This window comes from Mastigoproctus giganteus, chromosome 2, assembly GCF_048544385.1.
Source record: "Mastigoproctus giganteus isolate SK-2022 chromosome 2, ASM4854438v1, whole genome shotgun sequence".
In the NCBI taxonomy this organism is placed as follows: Eukaryota; Metazoa; Arthropoda; class Arachnida; order Uropygi; family Thelyphonidae; genus Mastigoproctus; species Mastigoproctus giganteus.
Window position 1 is genome coordinate 155,815,077 of NC_143576.1, and position 27,536 is coordinate 155,842,612.

At 37.4% G+C, this 27,536-nt stretch overlaps 1 protein-coding gene across 1 annotated transcript; it reads left to right on the forward strand.

Moving 5' to 3' along the window:
- The first annotated feature begins 7,785 nt into the window (after nt 1–7,785).
- Nucleotides 7,786–26,625, forward strand: LOC150089680 (uncharacterized). The gene is made up of 2 exons (XM_090390073.1): nt 7,786–8,251; nt 26,147–26,625. The coding sequence occupies exons 1-2, from the start codon at nt 7,786–7,788 to the stop codon at nt 26,623–26,625; spliced, it is 945 nt and encodes a 314-aa protein (XP_090246199.1).
- The last annotated feature ends 911 nt before the right edge of the window (nt 26,626–27,536 follow it).

Genomic DNA, 27,536 nt, shown 5'->3' on the forward strand with positions numbered 1-27,536 from the left:
CGTATGGTTGCGTTCGTTAACAGCGTTATTCATGGTTCTGTATCTGAATTTACAATGTCCATTCTCAAAATCCCACTTTTCTCTTGGTACCATTTCCATGTAGTTAGTTATCGGGCATAACTTATAGTTATGCAATTTATACCTTCTTGTAGAATTCTATACACACACCTGCATTAACTCCTACCTCTTGAGCACCTTTGAAGATCGATGTGGGTTTTTCACACATTTAGCTAAAAGAACTGTTGCACTCGTCTCCTGTGGATTCTTCACGATTCTAAGTGAGATTTCTCTGCAACAATTCCAGCAAACGTGTTGCTTTTTAGCTTCTGGAAATGATTCACAAGTAACTAATAACCAAATCGTAAAGGGTAACTCAATAAACTGATCCTTCCTAACATTTAAGGTCCGTTCTTTTCATTGCATTTTCCTACCAGTGGTTCTGTATAATAATTACATTATTGAATATTTTCGACTTTGGAAATACCCTTTCGCGCAAGAAAGACCTTGTATATTTTAATTGGTACCTCGTAGATAATCGAAATTAGGCTCCTTATATGAGTACCACAACCAGATTAAAAAGACTTTCGCGTTTTTCTCTGGCTAAGAATAGAAAAAGGAACGGTTCTATTTTTTAACATAACTTTATCACGTACAAGTGTCTCTAATAGGTTCCCTTTTTGTCATGGGCTATTGCTGTGCAATCCTTTTCCCCACCATACGTTTTCGATGAGGTTGAGATAATTGCTGTTAAGCGAGCCATTTGGCCTGCAAAGAATATCTGCCCTAAAACATTTTGTATGAGATTGCTAGAAAATGGCAACACAATTCGTTCAATAACCTTTTCCCAGAATTTTCATTTAATAATAATAGTTCTGCAAAACCTGAATATTAACATTTCATTTCATTGTGCCTGTTAAAAAAGTGAATTCGCTCCCACGCCATTGGTGAGATTTCTAAGTGAGATTTCTCTGCACAAGATACTTGAGAATTTATGTTTTTGACAATTCAGGGTGCCAACAGAACGATATAGGACCCGATTAAAGATTGAGACTACAAGATAAATCTTATCTTGTGGCCCCACATTACAGATAAAGGTTTAAAAGGTTTTGTAAAGTATTTCAATAAAATTAAATAAGTTTGATTTATTAATTTACTCAATATTTGAGCCATCTGAGGTTTTTTTCGAGGTTCTATGTGATACCATTGGGGGTTTCTCAGAAGCTATGTCCATTTTGCACGATGGAAAATTCATCCCTAGAGCTATGCAGGTTAAACTTTAACCAGAAAATAAAACTGCTTGATAAATCAATTTTCAAATATACACACACTTTTAGGAAAACTTTCTTTGGAAAATTTAAACTACAATAATAACGAGTTCGCATGGAAAAGGCCCGTGTTTGAATCCTGTCAATGAAGCGAGGAACTTATGGGCCTTTTTCTTTCCGTGGCTGAGCTAGTCGGTCTCGGGTGTGGTAGAAAGGTTTCTTATCCCGGAAACTCGTAGAAAAAAAATAAATAAAAAGGAACGATTTGGGTGGAAATGTAAGCGTATTTTCCTGTTACTCCAGGGACTTTCCTTCATGCAGTAACTGAAGAGAAAAATCACAATAATTTGCATTTATTATTTACACATTATGCAAGTATACTGGACGTACTAATACAACTTTAAAATAGTGTTAGTCCTCATTGGAGAGGCGTCTCCTACCCCAAGGAGAAGAGCACTTTCGGCCATACACTTTCGTTTTCTTTTAAGTCACCACTACTTCATCTGTTATACTGATGACATTTTTCTGGCTTTACCAGCTCTTTCCTGTAAGTTAGCTTTCTTTGCTCTGGCCGAGTGGTCAAGCGATGCGCTATGATATATAAATACATGCGCTTTGAGGATATATATACTGTACAGTCAGTCCTCGTATAAGACGTGTTTACACTACACGAATTCGATCATACACGATTTATAAATAGGGGAACGATATCTTATATAACACGAACCGAATTCGCTTATGCACGATTCGCCTTTGTGTTTACAAGAAATGGCAGTTGAACGCGGAATCACCCCAACCGAACGCAACACGATAGGAATGAAGAGAAGATTCTGAAAATGTATTTGTTTTTTATATGAGTGAAGAGGAAACACATTTCACCATAATAACGTAAAAACCAACACAATTCCAGCTATCGATATAATCGCAAATGCAATTAGATGGAGTTTACTACCAGTTTATAACAGATTCCACTAGCAGGAACGCAACTGGAAATTGTTTTTATTGTTTTATGGTAGTAACACCTAGAAATGTGCTTTAGTAAAATGCGAGGTGTTAATCTCTGCCTTTGCGGTGTTTATTCAGTTGTTACACGCGCGCAGCTTTGTTTATGTGTATCAAGCGTGCCTCCTCGTTTTGTAATTGTGCTTTGTTCCCTAAAAATGAGTTAAGTACTTAAAAGGTGTGAAAAGAAAGCGTCCTGGTGAAGACACTGCGGATTCAGAGAGAAAAAGAAAAGCAATATCGACAAACAGAGGCGAACTGGGTCAAAAATTCTTACCCGGGAAAGTTAATAGTGGCCTCATACTATGGTTTATGGCCAAAATCACTCCGGCCCATCGGGGTTTCCCCGGCAAGGCTTATGGCCAGTCCGCTTCTCTGTCGAATGAGAAAAAATATGAAATTGTGAAACGCTTTGAGCGAAATGAAAGACCATGTGATATTGCACGTGCTACAGACCTAAATGAGGCAACGCCGAGAATTAGAAAGGATGCAGAGAAAATAAAAAAAAACAACTTTCATAGCAGGAACAACTCAAAGTGTAATTAAAAACCATTAGATTAAGACACAAAGAATTGGAAGAGATGGAATATATATACACACACACAGATTCAAACTAGATTCAAATTTTAAGCGTCCGAATGCTAAATTTATCTTCTCAGTCCATTGCACAAAGTTTCACTCTACTATTCTAACAGCAATTTGGTTTATGAACCTCGTTCATAATCTGAACCGCACATGGAAATACTTGGCCATCTATATTCCACTTCTTTTTTTTATTCATCACTAATATGGTCTTTCATCTCGAAATTGACCTTTCAGCCTATATCAGCGGAATATTTTCTCAGCGAGTGGTGAAATAACAAGCTCGAACTTCCTATTGTGCCATAAAGACATCGCCTTTACTAACAAATCGAACTAATGTCTGTTATTATTGTTCGGTGGCATTACAAAGCTAGTTAGCGTTTTGGATCTCTGATCACTAACCAAAGTAACTTGCTCAACATCTGGGACCTTCTTCAGTTGCTAATTCTACCCAACAACAAAGGAGTCACTCCGTCTTAGCAGTCTAAACAGATTCGATTCTTCGATCATCAACATCTCGGTCAATCTAGCCACAGCTTTCGATCTTTATCTTAATGTCTGCCTTCAAAACAAAGTGTATACAGAAAAAGTATCTTGGGCTCACTGCTGAGGTATCTTGGACTCACTACTGAAGTTAAGTTTTAACTACAGTAGCGTTGTCATCTCTAGTTTCAATGAGGGGTTTTATATATTTTGTTATTTTATTCTTTTGTTAAAGCCTAACTTGCCTATATTAAGTGTTAATATTTTTTTATACAATGTAAACCCCTGTAGCTTCTCTGTACCGAGATATTGCCCCTTTTTTTTAGTTGGCAATAAATGATTTTATATATAAATATTACCACCACTCAATAGAAAACTATGCATTACATCTTTAATACTTAATTTTAATAACAACGTGTCATAGCGCAATGCATTTAAACAATAAATTGTGTAAGTTACCTTTTAATGCCAATTAATTTAAAGTTAAATTAGCTGGCCTATAAACGTAAGTTTAGTTAAAAGTTTCTCTATAAAAAAAAAACAAAAAAAAACTCTTGATTTCACAAAAATAGTTTACTTTCAAGTTTTCTTTTTTTTAATCTTATGCAATCCAAGAAACTTTTTGGACAAAAGTCTCACGTTATTTTGCTGTTTGGTTGCACAATGCGTTCCCCTTATAAACCTAAGCGGTCCATTGGCTTCCTAAAAATCGGTGCTTACTCCTCTCAGTAATCCACTCATCATTTTAAAAAAAAAAAAAAAAACTCTTCACCATCAAATTTTCAATTAAGAATATCGAGAGAAGGGGGGAGAAAAAGAGTTCTACAACTTTCCAAAGGATTGTACAAGACTTTGGGTTCAGATTACAAACTTAGAGGAGGCGGGGGGGGGGGAAGAGAGAAAGAAAAAATTTCTGACTTTTTCAATCAAACCAAAACTTGTAACCTTTCTGTTAACATTAGAATATCCTTGAGGACCGGTTTCTTCCCTCCATAGGGGGTATGGATCATGATCCACCTGCTTAGAAACACAACATATTGGATGTTCCTCTGCATTATTCTGTCGTTTACTGTGCAGCTTCAATATTAATGGTTTATCGACTACTTCAGCTATAATGAGTATTCTGTTCCGTGATTTTTAGGAGCTATTTAGTACAGGAGTCGGCAACCTACCTTATTAATGTCAAAGTTACTAAAGACTATCTAGGATGGCTCCACAAGACGGCTTCATTAAATCATACCCTCAAGATTTTTCCATAAAAGTTTTCACAAAAGAGAAACGGGCACGTGCTCAAAGTTAATTTCAAGGCAGAGCTTTCAAGAAGTATTTAAAATCCAACTCTCGCCGAGTGCCACTTTTGAAAAATAACGAGTGTCCTTGCATACAGATGCCTGCCTGCCTTCTTAAAAATTCGCCACTGGACCAGGAGATTCCATACCAGAATATCCTTGAGGCCATCTAGGATGGCTCCACAAGACGGCTTCATTAAATCATACCCTCAAGATTTTTCCATAAAAAGTTTTCACAAAAGAGAAACGGGCACGTGCTCAAAGTTAATTTCAAGGCAGAGCTTTCAAGAAGTATTTAAAATCCAACTCTCGCCGAGTACCACTTTTGAAAAATAACGAGTGTCCTTGCATACAGATGCCTGCCTGCCTTCTTAAAAATTCGCCACTGGACCAGGAGATTCCATACCAGAGGGAAACAGTGTTACACTGTTCACATGCGAGCTAATCTGGCACGCCAATCCCGAAAGTTTGTATACTCCTCATTTAGTATCTTCGCCTTTATAAAAGGTCTTGTTTTCGTGTGAGTGACCAAAAAGTGACCACTGTGCGCCTGAATATAAGCCTGTAAAAGCATCACCATAGACCTCCTCAAAAATTTCCAGGTGTCTGTCGAATTTGCTGTACTGGAACTGACGGGTCTGCCACCCTCCGAAACTTTCTAAATAAACCTGTTTCCATAATCTTTCATGTATTCTCTGAAAGGTCTTTTCTGATGTCTTGCCTCTGCTACATTGCATCTACCAAGTCCACACATGTGATGCATGTTTGCCCTCTCGCTATTGAAAAAGTCTCCATTATCACGGCAAATGCACAATATCAAAATATTAAATCTCCAAATATAGTGCCCTTGTCAGGAGAACTAATTGATATCACTCAAAGAACGCTACAGGATCTTGTTTGCATAACTATAGCAATGCCCTCTGAGATATCGAGCACTGTGAATAGTTGAAAGGAGCTAGCTAGCTATGCTGAGTTTACGGAAAGAATTGCTAGAACACAAATTGCTGTAATTAGGAAACAATGATCTTATTTCTCCCTTTTTATAATACATATATAGTAGCTATGTTCGTTTGTCTCGGGAGAATGTTGCATGGTCTTCTCTTCCGAAAAGAACCTTTCATCCCGCAGCGAGCAAAATCGACTATTGACAGACTCTTCGTGGCGTCAATTGTTTCGATATAGATTACAATCCAATCTATGGATGGATTTTTTTAAAAAGAATTTATACTTTTAGGCAAGATCTTATAATGTTGGGACATTAAATTTTTGACATAAAACATTATAAATTTGCCTTTCATTTTTGCAATATAATCAAAGAGGTCAGAAAACAAATGAACCTTGTGAAACGTCAAACATATTGAGAGTCATATTCCGTAGTCCTTTTCAATCGCAGTCAACACCATTTCCGTTTCTATTCTAGAAAACGCTTCATCTGTTTGAAGTCATGATATTTATACTGTAAAATCCCGGATCGAATATATACACAGGGAATCCATTCATTATAAAAAAAAGTCCCAGATATTGTTATCGCAGAATCTGTTGTCCCAACTTCTGAAAATATTCTGCAGAAGGCAGAATATTTGCAGAAGTTGGGGACCTAAATGTCTGAATTTGACTAAACTCTTTCCTAAACAATTTATATGCCTTTTTCAGAGACTAAGACAGAAGCTTAATATCAACTTCTCTGACATATATTCTCAACCTAGATTTATCAATTCATTAAAACAAAGGAAATCAATAATATATGTTTATTGATGAACTCCGTCTAAGCATCGATGCTAACGATTCATCTTAATTTGGTTTTGAATTTTTTTCTCACGAATTGGTCTTATATTCATCGGCCCTTTGAGTCTTTGCTTGATTCTCAAATGTTTAAAAATAAATTCACGAAATTGCGATTATTAATAATTTATTGAAACAATAAATGTAAAAAAAAAAAATTAAATCCTCAACTTTCCACCGGTAAAATTGATGACTTCATTTCCAGAGCGAGTTAGTAATGATTCATTTATTTTCCATTTTTTCACGTGCGCGAGTTAATCGCCAAGTGAGGAAAAAATATAGAATATTTTCCCCATTAAATCTTTATATTACATTTGATTATGTATGATTGAAATTCATGCGATGTTGAACATTTCTTTTATTAGAAACGTTTCACTTAAGAGTTTAAAAAGAAAACCTAAAGAACAAGTATCAAAGTACATGTATCACGGACTCATGTAAATTAGAATTCAGTCCAATGCTTCGTTTTTATGAATTAAGCTTTTATATCGCCAATGTACCTCACTATATGATTCTGCGCATATCACCTTACATTGGATGATCCAGCAGCCTAATTAACGGAAATGTCCTTACCTTCTAAAAAGTGTTCTTGGATCCAGATTATGGAGGTATCGTTTGAGAAGGTACCTCCTACAACCACGTGACTTGAGCAGTGCCATAAATCTCAGGCTTTTTTTGCCTCATTACACGGGTCTTTAAGGCACATACTGTTGCCCGCTACAGTGACAAATTGCTGTCCTCCCTCTGAAATCTCCCCGATCCCCCCCCCTCCTCCTCCTCCTTTCGCCTTCCGTATTTCGCTCTGGGGTCGGGAAATGGAATGCGTGAAGTGATGTCTCCGCCTCTTCCATCCTGATAGGCCTGCCGATGACGAAATGAAGGCATATTAGTGGGTCGTTATGGCGACGTCCAGTTGTTTGTCTGTCGATCGCAGTTCCACGTGTCTTTGCGAGGATTACATCTATCGTAGGGTTTCCGATTGAATTTTGTAAGCGAGTGTAGTTTAGGAAGAGCACAATATCTGTACGTGCGTCTTTATATAGCTGCTTTCGATTGGCATTCCGAACTCGTAGAGACTCGATTCAGTTTTAGAAAACTGTTTTGCGTTATCAGTAAGACGCGACGAATTCGTGACTGAAGTAGGACGTGGAAGTTGATTAGAGACGCTACCGTTGATCCGAACAGGGGCTATCCTTAGACTAAGTGGCGATCTTCCCACAGTGGAGAGGATTGTCCTTTGATTGACAAGAAAAGTGAATTAGGGGACCCCTCTACTTGGTTGTGACATGCTCTCACCTGGGATAATGGATAAACGGGAAACCCCACGGCAATCTTTGTCCGAATGGACACCCGGTCATTACGAATTCTCGACAAACCGTGGGATGACGTTTCCTAATACGTCACCCCTGACGCCCTTCTCCATTTTTCATATCCTGACAAAAAACGACCCGATATCGAGATCTTTCATAGGTGACCGCCAACGGGATCCCGGACAAGATATAGTGGGTGCAGGCAAACTGGACTCGCACCCAAAGTCTCACTTATTCAAATTAAAGGCACTCGAAATGGGCAGGATGTCAACACGAGCATTAGAAGGAGACGACACGGTGATAAATGTCCACAACTCCGATCATTTGAACCTGAACTACACGGAGATCAGTCCCCCAATTTCTCCATCATCCGCTGATGACATGACTCTCGAAAGAAGACAGTCCGGTGAAAAAGGTCTCAAAGAACACCAGAGAGAAGTTCCCCTCGAGAAATGCGAGGCAGAATACGGAGGATCAGGTGACGGAAGTCAAGGGGAGCGTAATCTGCTGACAGCTGACGAAAGCAAACTTGAATCAGGTAAGTGTTACTAATTAAGCTACCAATGCACTAAGATAAGTAAACTGTTGTAAAGATAATTTAAAAAAGATATTGCGATAGCACTATCATTCTATTCGCCTAAAACAGTTATGCTAAAAGTAAAAATAGATCGATTGCAAGATGTACAGTAAAAGACGCAGTCTTTGTTACTATGATAAAGTTTTCTCAACTTTGTGATGAGTATTTTATAGCTGTTTTTCCTCTTCTTTGAAATAACTCAATCTACAATTACGATAATTTGTGTGTGCGCATTCTGTTTGACTATTTGCTGTTACGATTGCTTCTGTAAACAGAACTGGCGCTAGTTCAGAGGCAACTTTTATGGAACACAAGTTACTCTACACTGTTTTAATGACAGTGCAATTTGTGTTCTTTACTATTAATGGTCAAGTCCTATGTAATGTCTTGGAATGTTCATGTAAGAACTTTAATTGATTTTAAGTTAAGAATATAGGGAAGATAAATTAACCTGGGTATAAATTCTATTAAGCTAAATCCGGTGCTATTGCACCTGACAAGAAGTACAAATTATTTGTGTATTTGAAAAATCGCTACCAGAAAAGGAAAACTCCATTTACAAGGCATTCCACGAGTCAAAGTTTCTACAAGTCTAAAATCTTTGATTTTTATAAATTCTTAACTCTCATAAAGGCAGGAAAATCAAAGGAGCCTGCCCATTACTGATCCAAATTACATAGCAGTACTGTATTGCAAATAGTGCACTTGAATCCCTGTAGTTGGTACGGTACGCGAGATAAAAATATGCGTTGATTTTCTAGACCTTTTTGGAATGCTAACATTTATATATTTGTACTGCTTCTGAAATTTTAATGAACCATCCAGGGTTTCATACATGAACAAGGAATTTGCCTTGGTTATTTTTATTCTGTTAGATAATGACTGGAGATTATATTGAATGAAGTTAAAGCAAGTGATATTGATAGTAGAATTCGATCGATTCGTTCATGGAGAACGAATCGATCTTAGACTACGTTGCGCTTAAACTTCCTAATCACATTCATATATTTCGTTCTTTTCAATGGCCAAACTGCTGAAAGCGAAATATAGGATGGGCAATACGATTGCACTATTTGTCATTTTAGCTATGGGAAGTAGAATAGTATTTAGTGTAATTATCAACATCCTTACTAGATGATGTTTGAACGTTGATGTTTGAGCACGATACGCAGGCCTACATTTTCAGGCAGCAAATTTTTCCTTCGTGACATTAAACTCCGAGTATTATCCAGTAGTTAATTAAAACGTTCCAAAAAGACCAGCAATTCCAAGAGCTTCGGCGAAAAGCATAAATAAAATAAAAACGTTCAAGTATCTTTTCCCATTTCTTTGTTGTTCACGAGTTGTTGTTATTTCTGTCATTTAGGGCCATATTTCGCCGTATATAATGTCTCTAAATTGAGCGTATTCTGTGGTCGATGTGCTGTTTGCTGGATGAAAAACCAGAGTTTCTAGGAAGAAAATCTCGCTTAAAACAGACTAACTCGGCCACTTTGTGAAAAAGAACAATAAATTCTTCGCATCATTGACGAAATTCGAAAACTATTTTTTTCCAGCTGGTGTGGAAACCTTGAGTTAGTGTACCACCGGTTTGAGAAACGCTGAACTATAGTAGACAATTTCTACAGGCGGCCATGATCATTCATTACCTATTTCGTGACGCAATCATGTCATAATTTAATCCCTTTTCATCAATAAACTGATGGTCTAAGAAACGCTTCTTACATAAGCAGTCGGTACCACGAATTGACAAAAAGTATACGGAATGAAAGAGAAGAGGGCAGCTAACAAATGACCAATTTCTCTTCATCATAGAGTACTATAACAATTGGCGGACCATGGTCTGGGTGACTGATGAGCCAGAAATTTCAAAGGACAGAAATAACTAAAATAACAAAAAATTCTATTTATACTAAGGGACGACCAGCCGATCAGAGATAGAGATTACCAAAAACAGCAGCGTATTTAGCAATCACGCGGACTCGAACCACGTCCCTCAAAGCACATGTATTTATGCACCCTCGCGCTTTACCACTTTTCACTCGGGAACGGCAGACTAAAAATGGTGCTTTCGAAAATAGGGAAGGTATTTATTCAAAGAGATGTAGAATAAGTAGAGTTTATGATATCGTATACCCAGGGCCGGCGTTAGGGATACGCAAGTGAGGTACTTGCCACAGGCGCCGTGCTACACTGCATATATACATGTGTGTTAGGATATGATATGAATTAAGCGCCGTTACAAGGTTTTGCCACAGGCATCACAAACGTTAGCGTCGGCCCTATAATACCATAAGCACTGGAGTGTTACAGGAGGCAGGAAAACACGATTTTTTTTTTTTATAATTCGGAGAATGTAATAGCTGCGAAGCAGCTACAAATGTCCTGCGATCTGATCTGAGTTAGTACGCGTGAATGTGGCCTAGCGCTATGTTCACACACAGCGTTCTACCATAATGATGAATAGCGCGTTCACATTAGGGTCAGGAGTGGAGTGTACTATTTCGGTGGATTCGAAGTGCACGTCGCCTGATCCAGCAGTTTTTCCAAAGTCGTGGTCAGAATATGGCGTTCTGCACTTCTATAGCGTAAAATGAAATTTTGTGATATAAAATGTATTTAACAATAAAATCCATTTAGTTATTTAACTGCAGTATAAAAAGTTGATTAAAGAACTATTGAGAACATTCATGTGTAGAATTCAATACCTTGAATTCTACATACGTTGTTACTTAAACAAACTTAAGTTTCTTTAAAAACTAACAGTAATGCGAATCGACTGTGCAGCAAACTGCCCAGGGGCGAATGATACATTAACACCACCTAAACTTCAGCATTATTTGCATATTTCACTTGAACATTAACGCCAGAATGATCAAGTGGACCCTACTTAAGGAATATCATGCATATGAACAGAGTCAGGAGTAAATAACTGCATCCTGTGAAAAATGTTATGTATTGTTATTTTCTGTGCATTACAATTAAACGTGGCAGTTTAGTCGATACGATACATCACCGTCTCGTGAGGACTGAATTCGATTCCCATCTGCCATAGGCGTTCTCGATCATGGCTTTAGTTAGCTGACCTCAGGCAGAGGGATTGTGGTTTTCCCTGCAAGTTATTCGGATTTTTTCCACCTGCCAGCTCAGCATGCGAACACAAACGTCAGCCGAGAGACATTTAATCATGTTTGTACACGTACAAACAATCTGAAAATAACTTATTTTTCATTAGTGCTGTGATGAGCTGGATGTTGTTGTCGCCTTATGAGGTTCTACTTATGAATTCGTCTCCCAATTTTCACTGGCTTAATATTTTTGACGATGTCCTTGTGATTGTTTGGTAATAGCCACAATGTTCAAGCCTTCACTGTCCCACTGTTGATCATTTTTATTCAATTTTTTTTTATAATCTAAGCAGATTTTTCAATCCATTTAGGTTAGAAAAAAAGATCCTTCGGAAGTGGAATTTGATATCGGTATGATGAGTACTAGTCTGGTATGCAGTGCGATTTTGGTCATATTTCGGAAATGTTTTTCAGTTTTTTATGTTAACGTGCCACAATTTTTTTTCTTTAAAATTATGGTCCTCCAAACATTTGTTTTTGAAAAAAAAAAAAAAAAAACGAACAGCGTGTCTTTATGAATTTCAAAAACTTTTTCTCATACAAATCTCCTTCATAAACATTGCAAATGTCGTAGGAATCAGCTGATTTTCACCTTTTGGAAACTGCCGATTTCATTTTTGTAACTTTAGGTAAAACAGGATATGGCTATCTATTAATCTATTATGGATAATCCGATAATAATTCATATGCAGTATTCTGATGTTTTGCGATTCTTATTTTTAGACTACATTTTTAATGGAAAATTATTTGAAGTTCACTCTATCAGGTCAGAATTGTTCACAAAAAAAAAAAAACAAAAAAGATATGGTGGAGGTACTTCTGGTTTATTTTGTATTTTTACAAATGTTATTTTTATATAAAAAAATATATGCAAAAATTGAAATATCAAAGGCTACGTCCTCCTGTAAAGCACAGATGGCCACAAACGGATTATACAAGATTAACCCCTGGCATGGTGCCGTGAAGGGTATTGTATGGTCGTGGTACCTGCGTGTACCGGTGAACTGTACAATAAAGATCTTATTTATTAAACGCGCCTTTTCGATTTTCTTAGGCAGCCAGTTTTCGGTAGCTGTTCTCTTTAGCATCCGGTGGCAGAGGCCATCATATCGATATTTCTCCCCCCCCAATTCTTTAATATCTTTTTAAAGACTTTCCGCCTGCTGTTCACTTAAACTACCTCAATTTTCCGAGAAATAATTACAATGAAAGGGCAAGAAGTGTGCTTTGACACTCATATTGCAACTGTTTTTCCGAACTTCTCCAGCATGTCACTCGCGATCGTCTCATAATATGGGTGTTTGTTTACCGATAAAAAAAAAAAAAAAAAAAAAAAAAATTGTGTACATTTTGAAAACCAGTCCAAGGGTCTCTTTCAGTTTGGTTTTTTTCGTATGTAAGTGATGGAAATTTAGGACAGATATGCTTGAAATAATTTCCTTCTTTGTTTAGAGTTTGGACGAACTGTCTCATTAAGCCTATCTTTATATGCATAAGGTAACAGTACTTTATTTCGCTCTACCAGTAGCTCTCCTTTAATGTCCTTTGAAGCTGGTGTCAGAGACTTTGTTGGTGGCCACACTACTTTCCCAATGGTCACTGCAATGTTTGGCGTTATTCTCTTCAAACTACGCCTTCACGAACCTTTTTGTGACATGGGGCGTTTTCGTGTCAGAGGGTACAAGGGCCATTTCTACAAAACTGCCATAAAGCAGGCCACACAGAACTGTTCAGAACTATCCATGCAGTGCCACCAGTTGATTTAGTCCATACAATGAGAAATACCCCTTCTGAAAACGGCACTTCCTCCTCATCCCAAATTCACAGTTGGGACAATACACTCAGATAAGCGTTCTCCAGGTATCCTCTTCCAACCAAACACGTTCATCACACTGGGAAAGCGTGAAGCGGGATTTGTGAAGCTCTATCCCCAGTCCGGGTTTGATGTGCCTTGCATTATGCTAATCGACAGCGTGCATTTATTAGGCGTATTAACATACACTTGGGGAATCGCAACCCCAAAATAAATTATACCCGTGATGGGTTTGAATTAAAAACAGAGAAAGAAAGAAAGGGATCTGGGAGATACGATACTGGCAGTTATGAAGTTTTCCGAGTACTGTACTGTACTGCAAACAGGCGGCCAGGAACGCCCGTGGTGTCCCATCGATGATTTATCTAACAATATCCTGTGGAGATAGGAGGTCATAATCCCACTGTATAAGGCAATTGTAAGGCCACATTTGGAATACTACGTCCATGTATGGAGACCACATCTGAAATAAAAAAAAAGACAGCTGCTTGAAAGGGGTCCAAAATGAATGAAGGCGAAATTTTCACTGTTAAAGATTTCCAGAACTAGAGACCATAAATTCAATTTACAAGGGAAGAGGTTTAAACTAAATTGTAGGAAGTTCTCTTTTAGCCAGCGAGTTGTTGATTACTGGTAAAAATTGACTCCGCGATAGTTTAGGTTGGCAGTTTGAAGAATTTTTTTCTTACCTAAGTTTTTTTTTTTTTTTTTTTTTGGCCGGCGTAGCAAAAGCCTGCGTCTTGGTTGCACTATATGGCTAATGCTAATACCTTATATTCTAGCTAAAGGTTTACTGAAGGTCTGTTGTAGGTTTATTGGCGCATTGGCAACTATAAAGTACATTTGTTCCTTATGGAATGTAAAGTGTCAAATGTCGTTATATTTATTGATTGCTTTTAGAAAGGTAAATAGTTCTGCAACATCCTACTACATGTTAAAGCATCATGAAAGTTCAAAAGACTGGTAAAAGTAGTCTTTCGCTGCTTTTGCCATTCTATCATTAAAATATGAACTGGGCCGAATTTGACAATTCTGGCTCTGGGGACGCTGATCATTTGTCAGAAGGTAACTTCTCCCAAAGGTACGTGTGTTCAATACAGATTCGACCAAGAGTGACTTCCTCTTTTTTTCATTGGATCTTAAGCTAGATATCCATTGTTCTGGTTTTTGTTTGATGTAAAACAGTTTTTAGAGGTCTGTGCTTCCCAGAACAATGGCCGCTGTATTTTGCATGTCATTTTAATTAAAGATTTCTAGTCATTGCATGGAACTTTAAGGAGAGGCAAAATCGTACCGACATCATCATAATCGGGGCATTCATTTCCACGGATTCCTAATGATCCAGGAACCAGCAGAATTTTATTAGTTTATTACAGTTTTTAGCTGTAATCAACTAATGTGGTTCGGATTTTCGGCAAAAGAGGATGTTCCGAGCACGACCAGCACTGAAAGAATATATGCATACGTGATGATTTTTATTTTTAAAGTGAAAGTTCATTAACGTCCTTCAAGGCTAGAAATATGGCGTACAATTCTGATGTGTAGTGTAGCTGAAGTACTGGATATTACGTTTATTGCAGCGTGCTAACTTGAGGATTGAATGGGCAATATGTCGCATGGACAGAAACGAAATGTTCTCTGTTCTTGCATAAAACATTTCCTTTTTGGAACTGTTTTTTTATTACAAATTATGAATTATTACTGTTTACTAATGCTCATCTCAAATGTGACGTGCTGCGTACATTAATTAACTTGTTCATACTACCAAGGCTAGTGGGCTGAAGCTCTCCCGTGAACAGTCATGTCCTTCAGCTCTTCACGCATTGGTTTGCCTGTGGCTTCCAAACTCAGATTCTGATTGCGAGATACGGTAACCAGCTTTAGACTCCCCGGCTTCTAACAGTCAGTATTTTTAGTTTACCTAGTCTTTTCTTGGACTTAGTTTCACCTCCTGGATTTTAATTCTTCAGTATATTGTCCAATTATTGCTTTGGGAGTGCTTATTTTTTTGAACAATAGCACGTACAGACATTTTCTACACATGACATTCAACTATCATTTTCCATTGGAAGTCTGTTAGTTCCTTCTGTTTGCTAATCGTTCAAAAAAGGAATGATTCAAAAAAAAATAAATAAATAATAATAATAATACATAAATAAATCTCCTACAATCAGAGGGTTATCTTAAGATTTTTTGATAAGATAGTGTACATCTAAGAAATGGCACAATTTTTGATGCCCAGTCCAGTTTCCTGGTTTATATATATCTATATATATAGAAAAACTGTCACTATGTGCCAGTATCGCTTAAAAGGGGCAAGAATGCATATCAGTATCGACTTATTTAAAATCACACATTTCCTCATTACGCAAAGTTAAAAAAGGTTCAGAAGATAGATACTTGTTTTGTTGTCTTGAATTTCTATTAGATTTCTGGAAAATACATGTGAAGGAAAGTTGTTTTAAAGAACAGAAGAAAGAACTAGTTGAGAAACAAAATACTGAGAATTGTTGAAATGCGCTTGATTATTAACGCCAAATTTCAATATTACGCAAAGTTAAAGGTTGAGAAGATAGAAAATACTTCATGTTGTACTTTAATTTCTATTAGTTTTCTGGGAAATACAATACTGTACTGAAAACTTTTAGTGTGTTTCAATTTGAATAAATTCGAAGATGGATTTTTATGAAGTCTTTCAAGAAGCTAAAATCGCATGAATTTAAATTGGTACTTCGTGGAAGGAACCCGTTGAATATCAAATCTCAAACCCGTTGAAAATCAAATCTTCATTTGATATTCAAATCCCGTTGAATATAAAATGAAGAATACTATTTAAGCGGGATGGAAATTTGATCAGCTCCACTTCGCTGGAATGGTTCTCTCAGACAAAGGAAAAAAAAAAAAAAAAAAAACAACCTGAAACATGCTGGCCTGTTTCAGCTACGTAACATCAGCCAAAAAAATAAGCCATTTCGCACATCCGTTTCCTGTAAACGTTTGTCCAGTTCCTCCTTGAATTTATTTAAATTATCAACTTCCACAACAACAACAGATGAAAGTTTGTTCCAGCAATCAACTATCTGCTGGCTAAAGGCAAATTTCAGCACAATCTATTCTACGACTGTCTTTCCTCAGTTTGAATCTATGTCCCCTCAGGTTCTTAATCTGAGCAAGAGGAAGAATCCCATCAGCATTGAGCTTTCTCAACCCGTTCGAGGCCTTATACATCTCAGTCAGATCACCTCGCATGTATCTAGTCTCCAGACCTGTACGCAGTACTCAAGGCGTGGCCTAACCATTACCTTATACAAAGGGATAATTACCTCTCTTTCCGTATTAGCAAAATTCTTGTATATCATTGACAATACCCCATGACCTGATTTGGCAGCCTGTCTACACTGCTCTGAACATTTCATATCTAGCTACACTCTCAGGTCTTTTTCATTTTCTACCTTCCTAAGTGTAGTACCACACAGTTGATATATTTCTACCCATATTCTTGGTAGATTCTTCCCATATGCAGTACTCAGCCCATCTGCCCAACTTTTCTATAACCTGTTGCAGTAGCACACTGCCATTACTAACCCTGCCAACCTTTGTATCATCTGCAAACTTCGACATTAAGTCTGATATACCTTCATCAATATCAACGCTACATCATTGATAAATATACAAAACAACATTGGGCACAACACCGAACCATGGAGTACCCCACTAATAACTTTATTCTACGAGGAGCAGCGTCAATTGTTTATCACTCTGTCTTCCCCCATTCAACCACCCTTTTATCCATCGTAGTACCCATAAAAATACCTGTAGAAAAGGCATCCAGCATTAAGTGAACATGTGTCATAGACAATGGAATCAATTTAAGTGAGGAATCGCTAGTTATCCTGATTGCTGTCTTTCGATGGAGGTCAAGAAGCTTAAGAGAGGTTTCAAGAGCACTGCCTCAGATGTGGGAATACCAATCCAGAATATTGCAGATTTGTAATTTGTATAAAGTCTGTACCTGTTTAGAAGTAAACAAATGCCAACAGCACAAGGCAAAAAAGTTTTCTAGATGCAGAGGAAGTAATATGAGATATGCTTATGACAAGCAAGACTGGAAGTCAGAAGAAGACATGTCTAAGGAAAGGTGTTATTAAAGATGAGTCTGAGAGTGATAGACGTTTTTTGAGAGAGAAATAAGGAATTAGAAGGATTAAAGTTAGCTAGTTTCTTCTTTCCACTGGGACCCTGCCTGCAGTTTATTTTTAAGTAAATGATATGGATATTCCAAAAAGGCATCCAACAAAAAATTATTTCAGAGTTTTCTAATATATGTTGAAACTTTTCCGTGACACTATGCAACAAGTTTTCATTAGTATTATTTCTCATGGAATCTGTTTTAATTCGATGATTTTCAAAGCGAACGCAATCACGGAAAAACTAGTTTCTTCGAATATCTCTCACAAGAAATCATTAATCATTTGCAATGAGGTCGGGAGGGGAGGTATCCTTGGAGGCCATGCAATGTCACCAGATTGGGAAACAGATCGAGAAAAGAGATCGGCGTAGCCGAGTGATCAAGCGAAAAGGTACTCACGTGCACGCACTTCAATGACCATAGTTCAAGCCGGCGTGGTGAACTCCTCTGACTTTGTAGTCTTCTCGGATTATAAACAGAAAGTTTATTTTCTATTAGTAGACTTCCGTAGCGGGATGGGAAGTGTGCGCTATTGAAAATCCACAAATCTGTTCGTAGTCTCAACGCTTATTTTGTAAAATATAATCTGCAGTAAATGAATGCATCGTTCTGCATTCGCTATTACAGTTTGATCATCCTCCTTGAAAAACTATAGTCCTATGTGGCTACTCCAAATCGCACTGTGAACTGATTGCGTAACGTTATTTCATAGAACTTATTTGAGACCAATTGGAATTTGGGATACCTGAAGGAAAAATATTTTGATTGTTCTGATATAGTTTAATTAAAAAAAAAAAAAAGAATATTCCACAAGAAATTAGAGTAATTGATGAAAGCTGTGTTGTATCATGGATAATTTTCAGCGCGAATTATAAAGTTCAGTAACAAAACCAAGAGGTACATTTACCTGACTCAGTTTTAAGAATTAAAGTTGCATTGTTTATAATGTTAAATTCTTTTTTCAGAGTTATGTCAATCTGTTCAACTGATGTTACAAAAACTATTAGTTCGAAGTGCTATACCTTGTAGAAGAGGAAAAGAGTGAGAGAAAGAACTGAACAGTGGCGAACATCAGCATAGGTTAAAAAGTTAGAACAATTTTTTCATTATACGCAATGAACAGTCAGAGAGGCGAAAGCTCTGGACAACTTTTGAAGATCCCGTTAATCTGGATTTCCCCAATCCATTGGATTTATTTGAAAATAAAACTGCTCTGAAATAGCAAATTACATTCAGGAATCTTTAATGTGGATCATACATGTCAACAAAAAAGTAGGTAGACCTTGTTTTCGGTTGTCTAATGAGCTGTCTAATTTAAGAAGACAAGTACATGCGGCTCGGCGATGATACCAGCGCCATCGACATTGGCCTTCTGCTGAGGTTGAGCAGTTACATACATTGATACTGTATTAAGAATACTTATACAAAAGCAATCATAAATACAAGCGCACTATGTGGATGAAATCAGTTCAATCATCTGATCATAATAATCCTTGAGAACTTCTATATAAACTGACAAGAGATCGGCTACATTCACCGGAAAATTTTGGGACCATGCAGACAAATGGGAATGAAACTTTGGATTGGTATGGAACAATTAATGTAATACTGGATAGGCTTTTTCCTATTGATGATGGATTGGATACAGATTTTCATTTATCTATCCGTTCAGCTAATGGTAACTACTCCGCCAATGAAAATTCAGTATTGATGGGATCGACTCAGCATAAAAAAAAAAAAAAAAAAAAAAAAACACACCTAAGTGATCTGATATGGATCTTTTAGAAAATATCTTTATATTAAGATTTTACAAGATGAGACCAAGGATTTTGCTTGTACTATATAATAAGCGTTTGTGTGAGGGTTTATTTCCTACTAGCTAGAAAATTAGCATTATTAAAAACTTATTCCTAAGCCTGGAAAAAACAAGAAATGATGCTAAGTCTTATAGGCCAATTGCTCTGTTGGCTAATATGGGGAAGATTCTGGAACGCCTTATGACTTCCAAAATAAACTTCCCTCCTTCGTGAGGCTAATTTAATTTCCCCTTAGCAATATGGATTTTGTCCTGGAAGACCCAGTGAGGATGCACTAGTGGATTTTGTGAGTCACATAAAAAAATTCTTATAAATATGTACTTTCTATTTTCATGGATTTCGAGGGGGCTTTCGGCTCCCTTTGGTGGGAGTCGAAAGGATACGTTAAGTTAATTGCCCTCAGCAGTTAGCTAACTTAGTACGAAGTTATTTTTCACAAAGGAAAATACTGGTGAAATCAATTTGTGTGTAGAGCGAAGGGTTACTCGAGGGTGTCTTCAAGGCTCGATTTTGGGACTGTTAATATGGAATATAGTACTACAGGAATGGTTAGCACAAACTTTTGACAAGACTAGACTTACTTATTGCAGATGATTTAAATATTTTATTTGAAGGTAATTTCCCAAAGGCTTTAGAGTCTTCTGCCAACAATGTATTAAAAGATCTATATATGTGGACACTCCAGAACAAGCTTACCATAGTTCTAAAACTAAAATGATTATTTTTAAGACTAAATTAGATCTAAACAGACCTCCTCAAATTAAAATTAATGGGACTCAACTTCCTCTTGTAACTGAAGTGAAATATTTAGGAGTGACAATCGATTAAAAGCTAAATTTCTCTGCACATCGTTCTTATTTATCTAGTAAAGTTAAGTTCACTGCAACTATTTTTAGGACATCGAGAAAACTTTGAAGTTCTACTATTCTGCAGTCTTCCTCCATATGGTTACCTATACTGCTGGTGCATGGTACTATAGGGCGGTAATTGTTGGATTTCGACGAAAACTCAATGTCATTGCAAAGGACAACGCTGTTGGATATTCTACGTGTTCGTTGAACAGAATCGACGGTTGCTTTGCAAGTATTACTTGGAATGTTACCATTGGACTTAGTATTTCGAGAGCTATACTTTCATATCTGTAAACAGATTCCAACCGCATTTAGATTGAGATTGGCACACAACAAGATGTTAAGAGAGCGAAACAAAGAAGTTGAAATGAGTTAGTGAACAAATGGCAGGACAGATTGGATACATCCGAAGCTGGATTAGTGACCAAGATATTTATTCTTCGGGTTTCTTATTTAATGGACACACAAATAAGTGGTTCTCTATGAGAATGTTCAGCTCATTCTTACAGGACATGGATCGTTAAATGATAAACTGTTTAAATTCGGCCCCAGCAATAACATCTCTATTTTTGTGGGGAGGCCGAAAGTTGGAGAGATGTTTTGTATGACTGTCTGCAATATTTGGACATCAGGACAGATCGTGAAACTACTGTGGGAACAATTTTTCCTGGTCAAGAGACCAAACTTATTGAAACTCCCTTTAATCTAAATGCGCTTCTTCATGTGTTAGCCAGTCAGGTGTTTAAAAGGCGAAAATTTCTGCTGACACTGATGTCTTTGGCTAGGTCTAGTTTTTGAAAACAGTGCATAAGAGTTCAGTGAAGGAAAGTGTTAAGAATAAAGCTCTACTTTCTTTTTATTATTTTATTTCTCCTTCTTATTTTTTTAATTTTCCTTTTTGTTTCTTTTTTTTCCTTCCTTCAACCTCTGGAGTGGTCTCCCAGAAGCGTGTATATATATATATATATATATATATATATATATATTTTTTTTTTTTTTTTTGTTGTTTTCTCATAAACTGAGATCCTAAGGGCCCTACCGACTGTAACTGGTTTACCTTCCCATGGTGTGGACGAGTACACAGAAGCACCTTTCCGGGTGAGGATTGCTGCTTCTGGGTAGCCAAGCGACCAGCACAAACCACACTTGTCTGGCCCAATTTCACTGAGTTTGTAAAATTACGGCGATACCAGGTGGATTTGAACTAACGTTCTAGAAGCCGCCCTCAACAATAACACATGTCCACTATATTATACCTAGTTACAAAAATCGGTAAGCAGGCAAAGCTTTATCTAAAGATAAAGGTAGAATTACTAGGATGTAACAGAGGTGAAAATATGGATGGACAGAAGTAGGGCCAACAGCTTTAAACCGAGACCAAAATGAAAGACTACCATTTCGAGAAGCAAATTTTCTATTTTGACTCTTCAAAACCGATATTTGTATTTATTAGCAAATTGTTCACAGTTATGGCTAACTTTGATCTTAAATTTTCATTTCACTTTCGTTTTAATAGCCCAGAATGCCATTAACGGGAAAGTGATAAAAATATAGACTAAACAAACCATGTTCCAACTTAAAATGACGTTCCTAAATGTAGTTAGCCCTCCTCTCCCGGGGTGCATTATAGCCTTAGTTGCTAATGCGCCAATAAAAACCAACCAACCCTCCTCTCCTCATTTCTGCAAAAGAACTGAAATAACAACATACAGTTTCCTTACACATAGGTGCCTCAGATATTATAAATTCAAATCTGGAAGGATCTCTGTGATCCGAGCGAACCAATCCTCTACAAGATGACCAACATCGGGTAGTATAAAACAGGTGTCACAAGTGAAATAATGAGCCAACCAACTTATGAACAACACCCAAATGATGAGGAAAGAAACCATTATGATGCAAGAAATAAGTTGAAAGGACCTCTCTGATGCCCTTTTTCCATAAATATTGTCAGCGTGGGGAACTTTTTTTTTTTATATTTTTGAACGATTGGTTAAGATTCTTGAGTCATAGATGAATATTATTATTAGCCATATGGTGCAAGGAAGTCTGAAGATTATGCTGCACCAGCCAAAAAAAAATTCCTCAGTTACCCTGAGAGAGAGAGAGAGAGAGAGAGAGAGAGAGAGAGAGAGAGAGAGAGAGAGAGAGAGAGAGAGAGAGAGAAGGGATTCACCAAGAAAAGATATCCAGCTCAGGACCCTGGGTGTGCCAAACCCATAATACTTACCCGATGTGAGCCCCTGGGATTAATGGAACAGGTTTCTCAAATTTTGGAGCAAATGCACCTACTTGAGAATGATATGCAAAAATAAGCAATTATCACTAAGGAGTCAGAGGATTCTTCCACCGAATAAGCAATATTAGCGAATAAAAGGACACAACTCCCTCCATCTCCTCCCTTCTTGAAATGCAGAAATATTTACAACTGGACGAATTTGTAGTGTATGGCGTAATTCTAGTTATCCAAAATTCTTCGATTTTTCTCTCATAATTTCATTCACAGAAATCAACACATTTAATATTTAACTGTAAAAAAACAAATCACCTTAATATAACAAAATCGTAATCTAATGAAATTGTGGCAGAGCCTTAGTTGCCAGAGCAACTAAGGTTATGGGGCGACAATATGCAATTTCTGTATATTGAGTGTATTCGGTGGTTGATTTGCCTATTTTACTAGACAAAATAAAAAAAAAAAAAAAAACCGAACTATTTTCTGGAGGGAAAAACCATGCAACCCACGCCTGAGCTCTAACTCCAACGTTATAAAAGCCCACACAAATTCCTTGAGTCATTGATGGGATTCGAACCTAGGCATTTTACACCCACTCTGGCATGAATGAAGCGGAGAAGAGTAAATGTCAAGGGGTGTGTGGGTCTTTGCAAGCACAAAAACATTGAAAATTATTTATAGCATTCAAAGCACGTTACTAAATTACATAATTTTCTTTCATTTTTTCTGCTTTACTTTTTTACGTTGTAAATGGAGTGCGTTTAAAATCGACTATGGGAAAAGTTGACTAATCGAGTTATCTTCATCTGAACTATTTCGGATTACAGGTATTTTATTACATCAGAATAATGAAGATCGCTGGCAAGGCACAAGACAGAATAATTTCCTACGTCATCAGCCTTCCTTTATAATGAATTCAAGGGGTTTTTCTCGCCCGAAACTTAAAACGGAAAAGGAATGGTTATAAAACGATTGCTGCCAACAAAAAATAAAAACAGTAATAGCAAGTCACATTACCCGGGTTGGGTCAACGAAGAGGAAAAGGTACCAACTCTTAAAACATCCAACTATCAGGGTATATAAATTATGCAATGGTCTATGGGCAAGTAGTGGGGAAGAACACTTAGCACATAGAAAGATTAAAGCTTATAGCGCTATGTGGTCGATAAAGCAGGAAGGAATTAAAGGGTTGTTATAGTTGGACTTCAGGCATCTGCGCCGTATACATAAACCATACTGTGCGTATATATTATGTGAAAATTGCGTATATTCTGTGGCCTATTGTCCTGTTTACCGGACGAAAAACCCCAGTTTCCGAAAGAAAAAAAAAAATAAATAAAATACTACACACACCTGAGGCAGACTAACGTTGTGGAAAAAGTACATAAACATTCCTCACATTATTGATGTAATTCGAACTCGAGGCCTTTTCTACCCAGTGTAGACAGGATAACGATTATATGAGCTGTGCGAGAGTTGTATCAACTGTGTTCGGTTGAAGGACCATCAGTGACAAAGACCATATTGCTCCGTGTAAGTTACGTGTGATCTGAGTTAGATTTTCTGTTTTCTGGACGAAAAACCAAAGTTTCCGGCAGAAAAATATCCATGAAATAAACATATTTCATGATGTTTACAACAGATGCTGATCGCCAATCCCAAATGGGGCGGCAACCTATGATGATGATGACCCTAGCCCGACTAACTCAGCTACATTGTGAAAGAGGCCCATAACAATTCTTCACTTCATCGACTGGACTGAAGCCTCAGGTCTTTTCCACCCGATTTGAGAAGGACAAAGATGCTAACCACGAGACCTCTGTGAGAGGGAGAGTCCATGGGAGAGACAAACATGCTACAATATATATATATATATATATATATATATATATATATATATATATATATATATATTTTTTTTTTTTAAAGTACTTAATAATATTCCCAATTTATGCTTCCATAAAATGATCCACAGACCCACCTATACAATCAGCCCTATATGTTTGTAGAGACTGGGTTAGAATACTGGATACTAAGAGAGGCAATTAGAGTGTGGTCTTTCATCTTATCGACATCAATCTTGCCTCCAACTTCGGCCTAAATTTATGAAAACTTCACAATCCTGCTTCGAAACACTAGATACTTGCAAAGCTAATTACTAGACGAATTGATTCGCCCTTAACAGCACAAATTATACAATGCCGAGAAGAAATGCAGAAAGAGGATCTGAAGCGAAATCTCTGATTTTTAGGATCCGTCAATCTTTGGAACGCACACTCCCTAACAAATGCAGTAAAACTGTATAACAAATGGGTAGTGAGCTATGCGCAAATGAGTTATCTTATTACCGAACAGGAAAATAACCGCAAACGGATGGACGAATCGGGAAAACAGCACAATAAAAAAGAAGAACAATTTGGAAAGCATGTGAGGGCAATCCCACCCACCAGAAGAACAAGATGAACGGAATTCTGACAATGCACGACTCCTGCTCTTTCATTGCATTTAATTTTTCTGCTTCCTTTAAGTTGAAAATGGAGTGCGTTTAAAATCAATTAATCTATTACTTTAAAAACTTCCTTTAAACTTGATTTGCACTATGAGTGCAAAGTAGCAGATTAATCTAACACATGTGCATCGACTGTATTGATCTACACATGTAAAGACAGCGATATTAGAAACTGTAAGAAATGGAGTAGAACAAGTAAGCGATATCATCATGTTAAACATGTTTATTGAAATAATATAAGATAGTAATGCAGCCCGAATTTGTCTGATTTTAACGTCAGATTACTCTGCAATTCTATATTATTTAACTGTATAGAGTTATCGCAATTCCATTCTAGAGGAAATGTTTTTGTTATCGTGTTTGGCGCATCAGAGATTTAGAACATATTGTGACGTATATAATTTATATCATTAAATTGCGTGTTCTGTGGCCAATTTTCCTGTTTTTCTGAACGTAAAACTAGAGTTTCCGGGAGGAAGAAACATGCAAACCTCCCTTGAGATCGATTAACTCAACCATGTTGTGAAAAGGCCCATAAAAATTCCTAGCGTTGCTGATGGGATTTGAACCAGAGTCCTTTCCAGCTGGTATATGGCGGATGATGCCTATATGTACAGTGTCTCGCGAGGGACTCTAGAGGAAAATGTATCCGTAAAAGGAAGTTCTCTTCCATACTCCGCTTGGATGTTATTCGCACAGTTTGGCCTTCGTTGGCTAATATAGGCCACCCGCAGGCTGATGAGAAGCCAATAAGATTTGAAACAGCTGGCTTGGCGCTGCTTCAGGTTTTTAAATGCATAGCTGACTTGCCTATTCAGCTGATTCTATGCGATTTAAATCCCTTTACAATGCTATAACGAAAATAATTCAGCTCCCGACGACTCCCCATTAATAATAGTTCTTTGTAAGACTGAACGAAATAGTTCTGACAAAAAGTTCAGTAAAATGATTTATTTTCAAAATGCACTTATTCATAAAATGTATTTCGTTTACAAAAAGAGAAAAACGGCATGTGAAAATCTTAAATAGTTAGGAACGAATGAACTCTAGTTTGGTTTCGCCAGTCGTGACTGAAACCCTTTCTTTAGCAGGCTGTGCCAAATGGCCATGTTGTAAATAAGTCTAGGAAATAATAAAGTAAAAATATTTACTTAAAAGAAGTAGCTGCAAAGATGTGGCAAAATAATTCAGTACCACATTTTGTTTTCCACGTGTCGGATCCTAAATGAAGAAGGCTCAAATACGTTTTTATTTAAAAACTCATTACTGTTCTATCTAGGAATTTATTTATTATTATTTTTTTTATTTTCTAGGGGACTCTGTAACAACAACTACAGCTGACTGCCACGGTATCCCTCAGCAGGATGACCAGCAGCATATAAAACCGAGGAAAAAGCGATCCCGTGCCGCCTTCTCTCACGCGCAAGTGTACGAGTTGGAGCGTCGCTTCAGTCACCAGCGGTACCTGTCCGGTCCGGAGAGAGCAGATCTCGCGCAGGCGTTGAAACTGACCGAAACCCAGGTGAAGATCTGGTTTCAAAACCGTCGCTACAAGACAAAACGCCGTCAAATCCAACAGGAAGTTATCCCCCCTGCTACTGCAAAGAGAGTCGCTGTCAAGGTACTGGTCAAAGACGATCAGGTTGTTTATAGTCCGGAAGACCTAGTCAGACCTCCTCTCCTCTATCCCTCATTTCCCATTCCAGGATTTGCCCTCGGCTACCTGTATGCCCCTTGGCTAGTCAGTTGTGGACAGACGGGAGACGTTTCCAATCTATCCACCATCCGATAAAGGTGGCCCTTGTGAGTGCTAAGAGATCTGTAAATATTGGTTAATAAAAAGAACAATACGTTCGTTATCACAATGTTAAATATTTAATGAAAGGTCATTTACCTGTAGTTTATTTCGTGCCACTTCTCTTCAAATCCATTAACATATAAAAACTCTTCGTTGTCAAAGTATAAGTATGTCAAGTGATATCCCAAAAGTGACCACCCTTATCAGAATACCAAACTGAAAGATCGCGAGATCGGCTGAAAAACCCTGGGCCAGTATTGTTGATAACAAAATAAGAATGGCAAGAACCCACTAAGGTAGATCTATGACCCCTAAAATAGAATAATTCATGAAACGTTACCCAAAGTCTGACTGAAGCTTTTCGAATGTTTCGTTAGGCAAAGGGCTACGAAATCAAAACTTTTTGAAAGTGGCTCGCATCTATCTGTCCCAAGCCAAGTATATTTTGTAAAGGAATGAACACTGCTTACGTTGTTCTCCGTAATTCCATGCATCCAACGTAATAAGGTATGGAACGTTCACGTATTTTTACGAGTCTAGAAGATTAGCAGTTTAAATTAATTAGGTTAGTAATAGAGTACTGAAATTTGGACAAACTAAAAAAGTGTAGGAGGGAAATAACATGTGCTAGTTCTAAGGGTCTAGAACGACGGGTTAACGGAATTCTTAAGCTTTTTGGTCTCATCTAGCAGATTGCATGGGTTGATTGACGATATGAGGAGATATAACCGAGCACTCAACCGAGAGGTGTTGGTTTCCTTCTATGATATATCTGAATATGGAGACCTCTCTAATTTTACTATAGGAAGGAATACAATATCTGTTCCGATACCACGAATAACAACATTCAATTTTGTGTACCGTGACGATATAAGCGGAGGAAAACGATATTTTTAGCCCGGGAA

What these genes read in the sequence shown, in the direction of transcription:
- LOC150089680 (XM_090390073.1), top strand. Translation starts at nt 7,786, where the DNA reads ATGACGTTTCCTAATACGTCACCCCTGACGCCCTTCTCCATTTTTCAT. An exon ending in CGAAAGCAAACTTGAATCAG is followed by an intron (nt 8,252 to 26,146) that starts GTAAGTGTTACT and finishes TTTATTTTCTAG; the next exon opens with GGGACTCTGTAACAACAACT.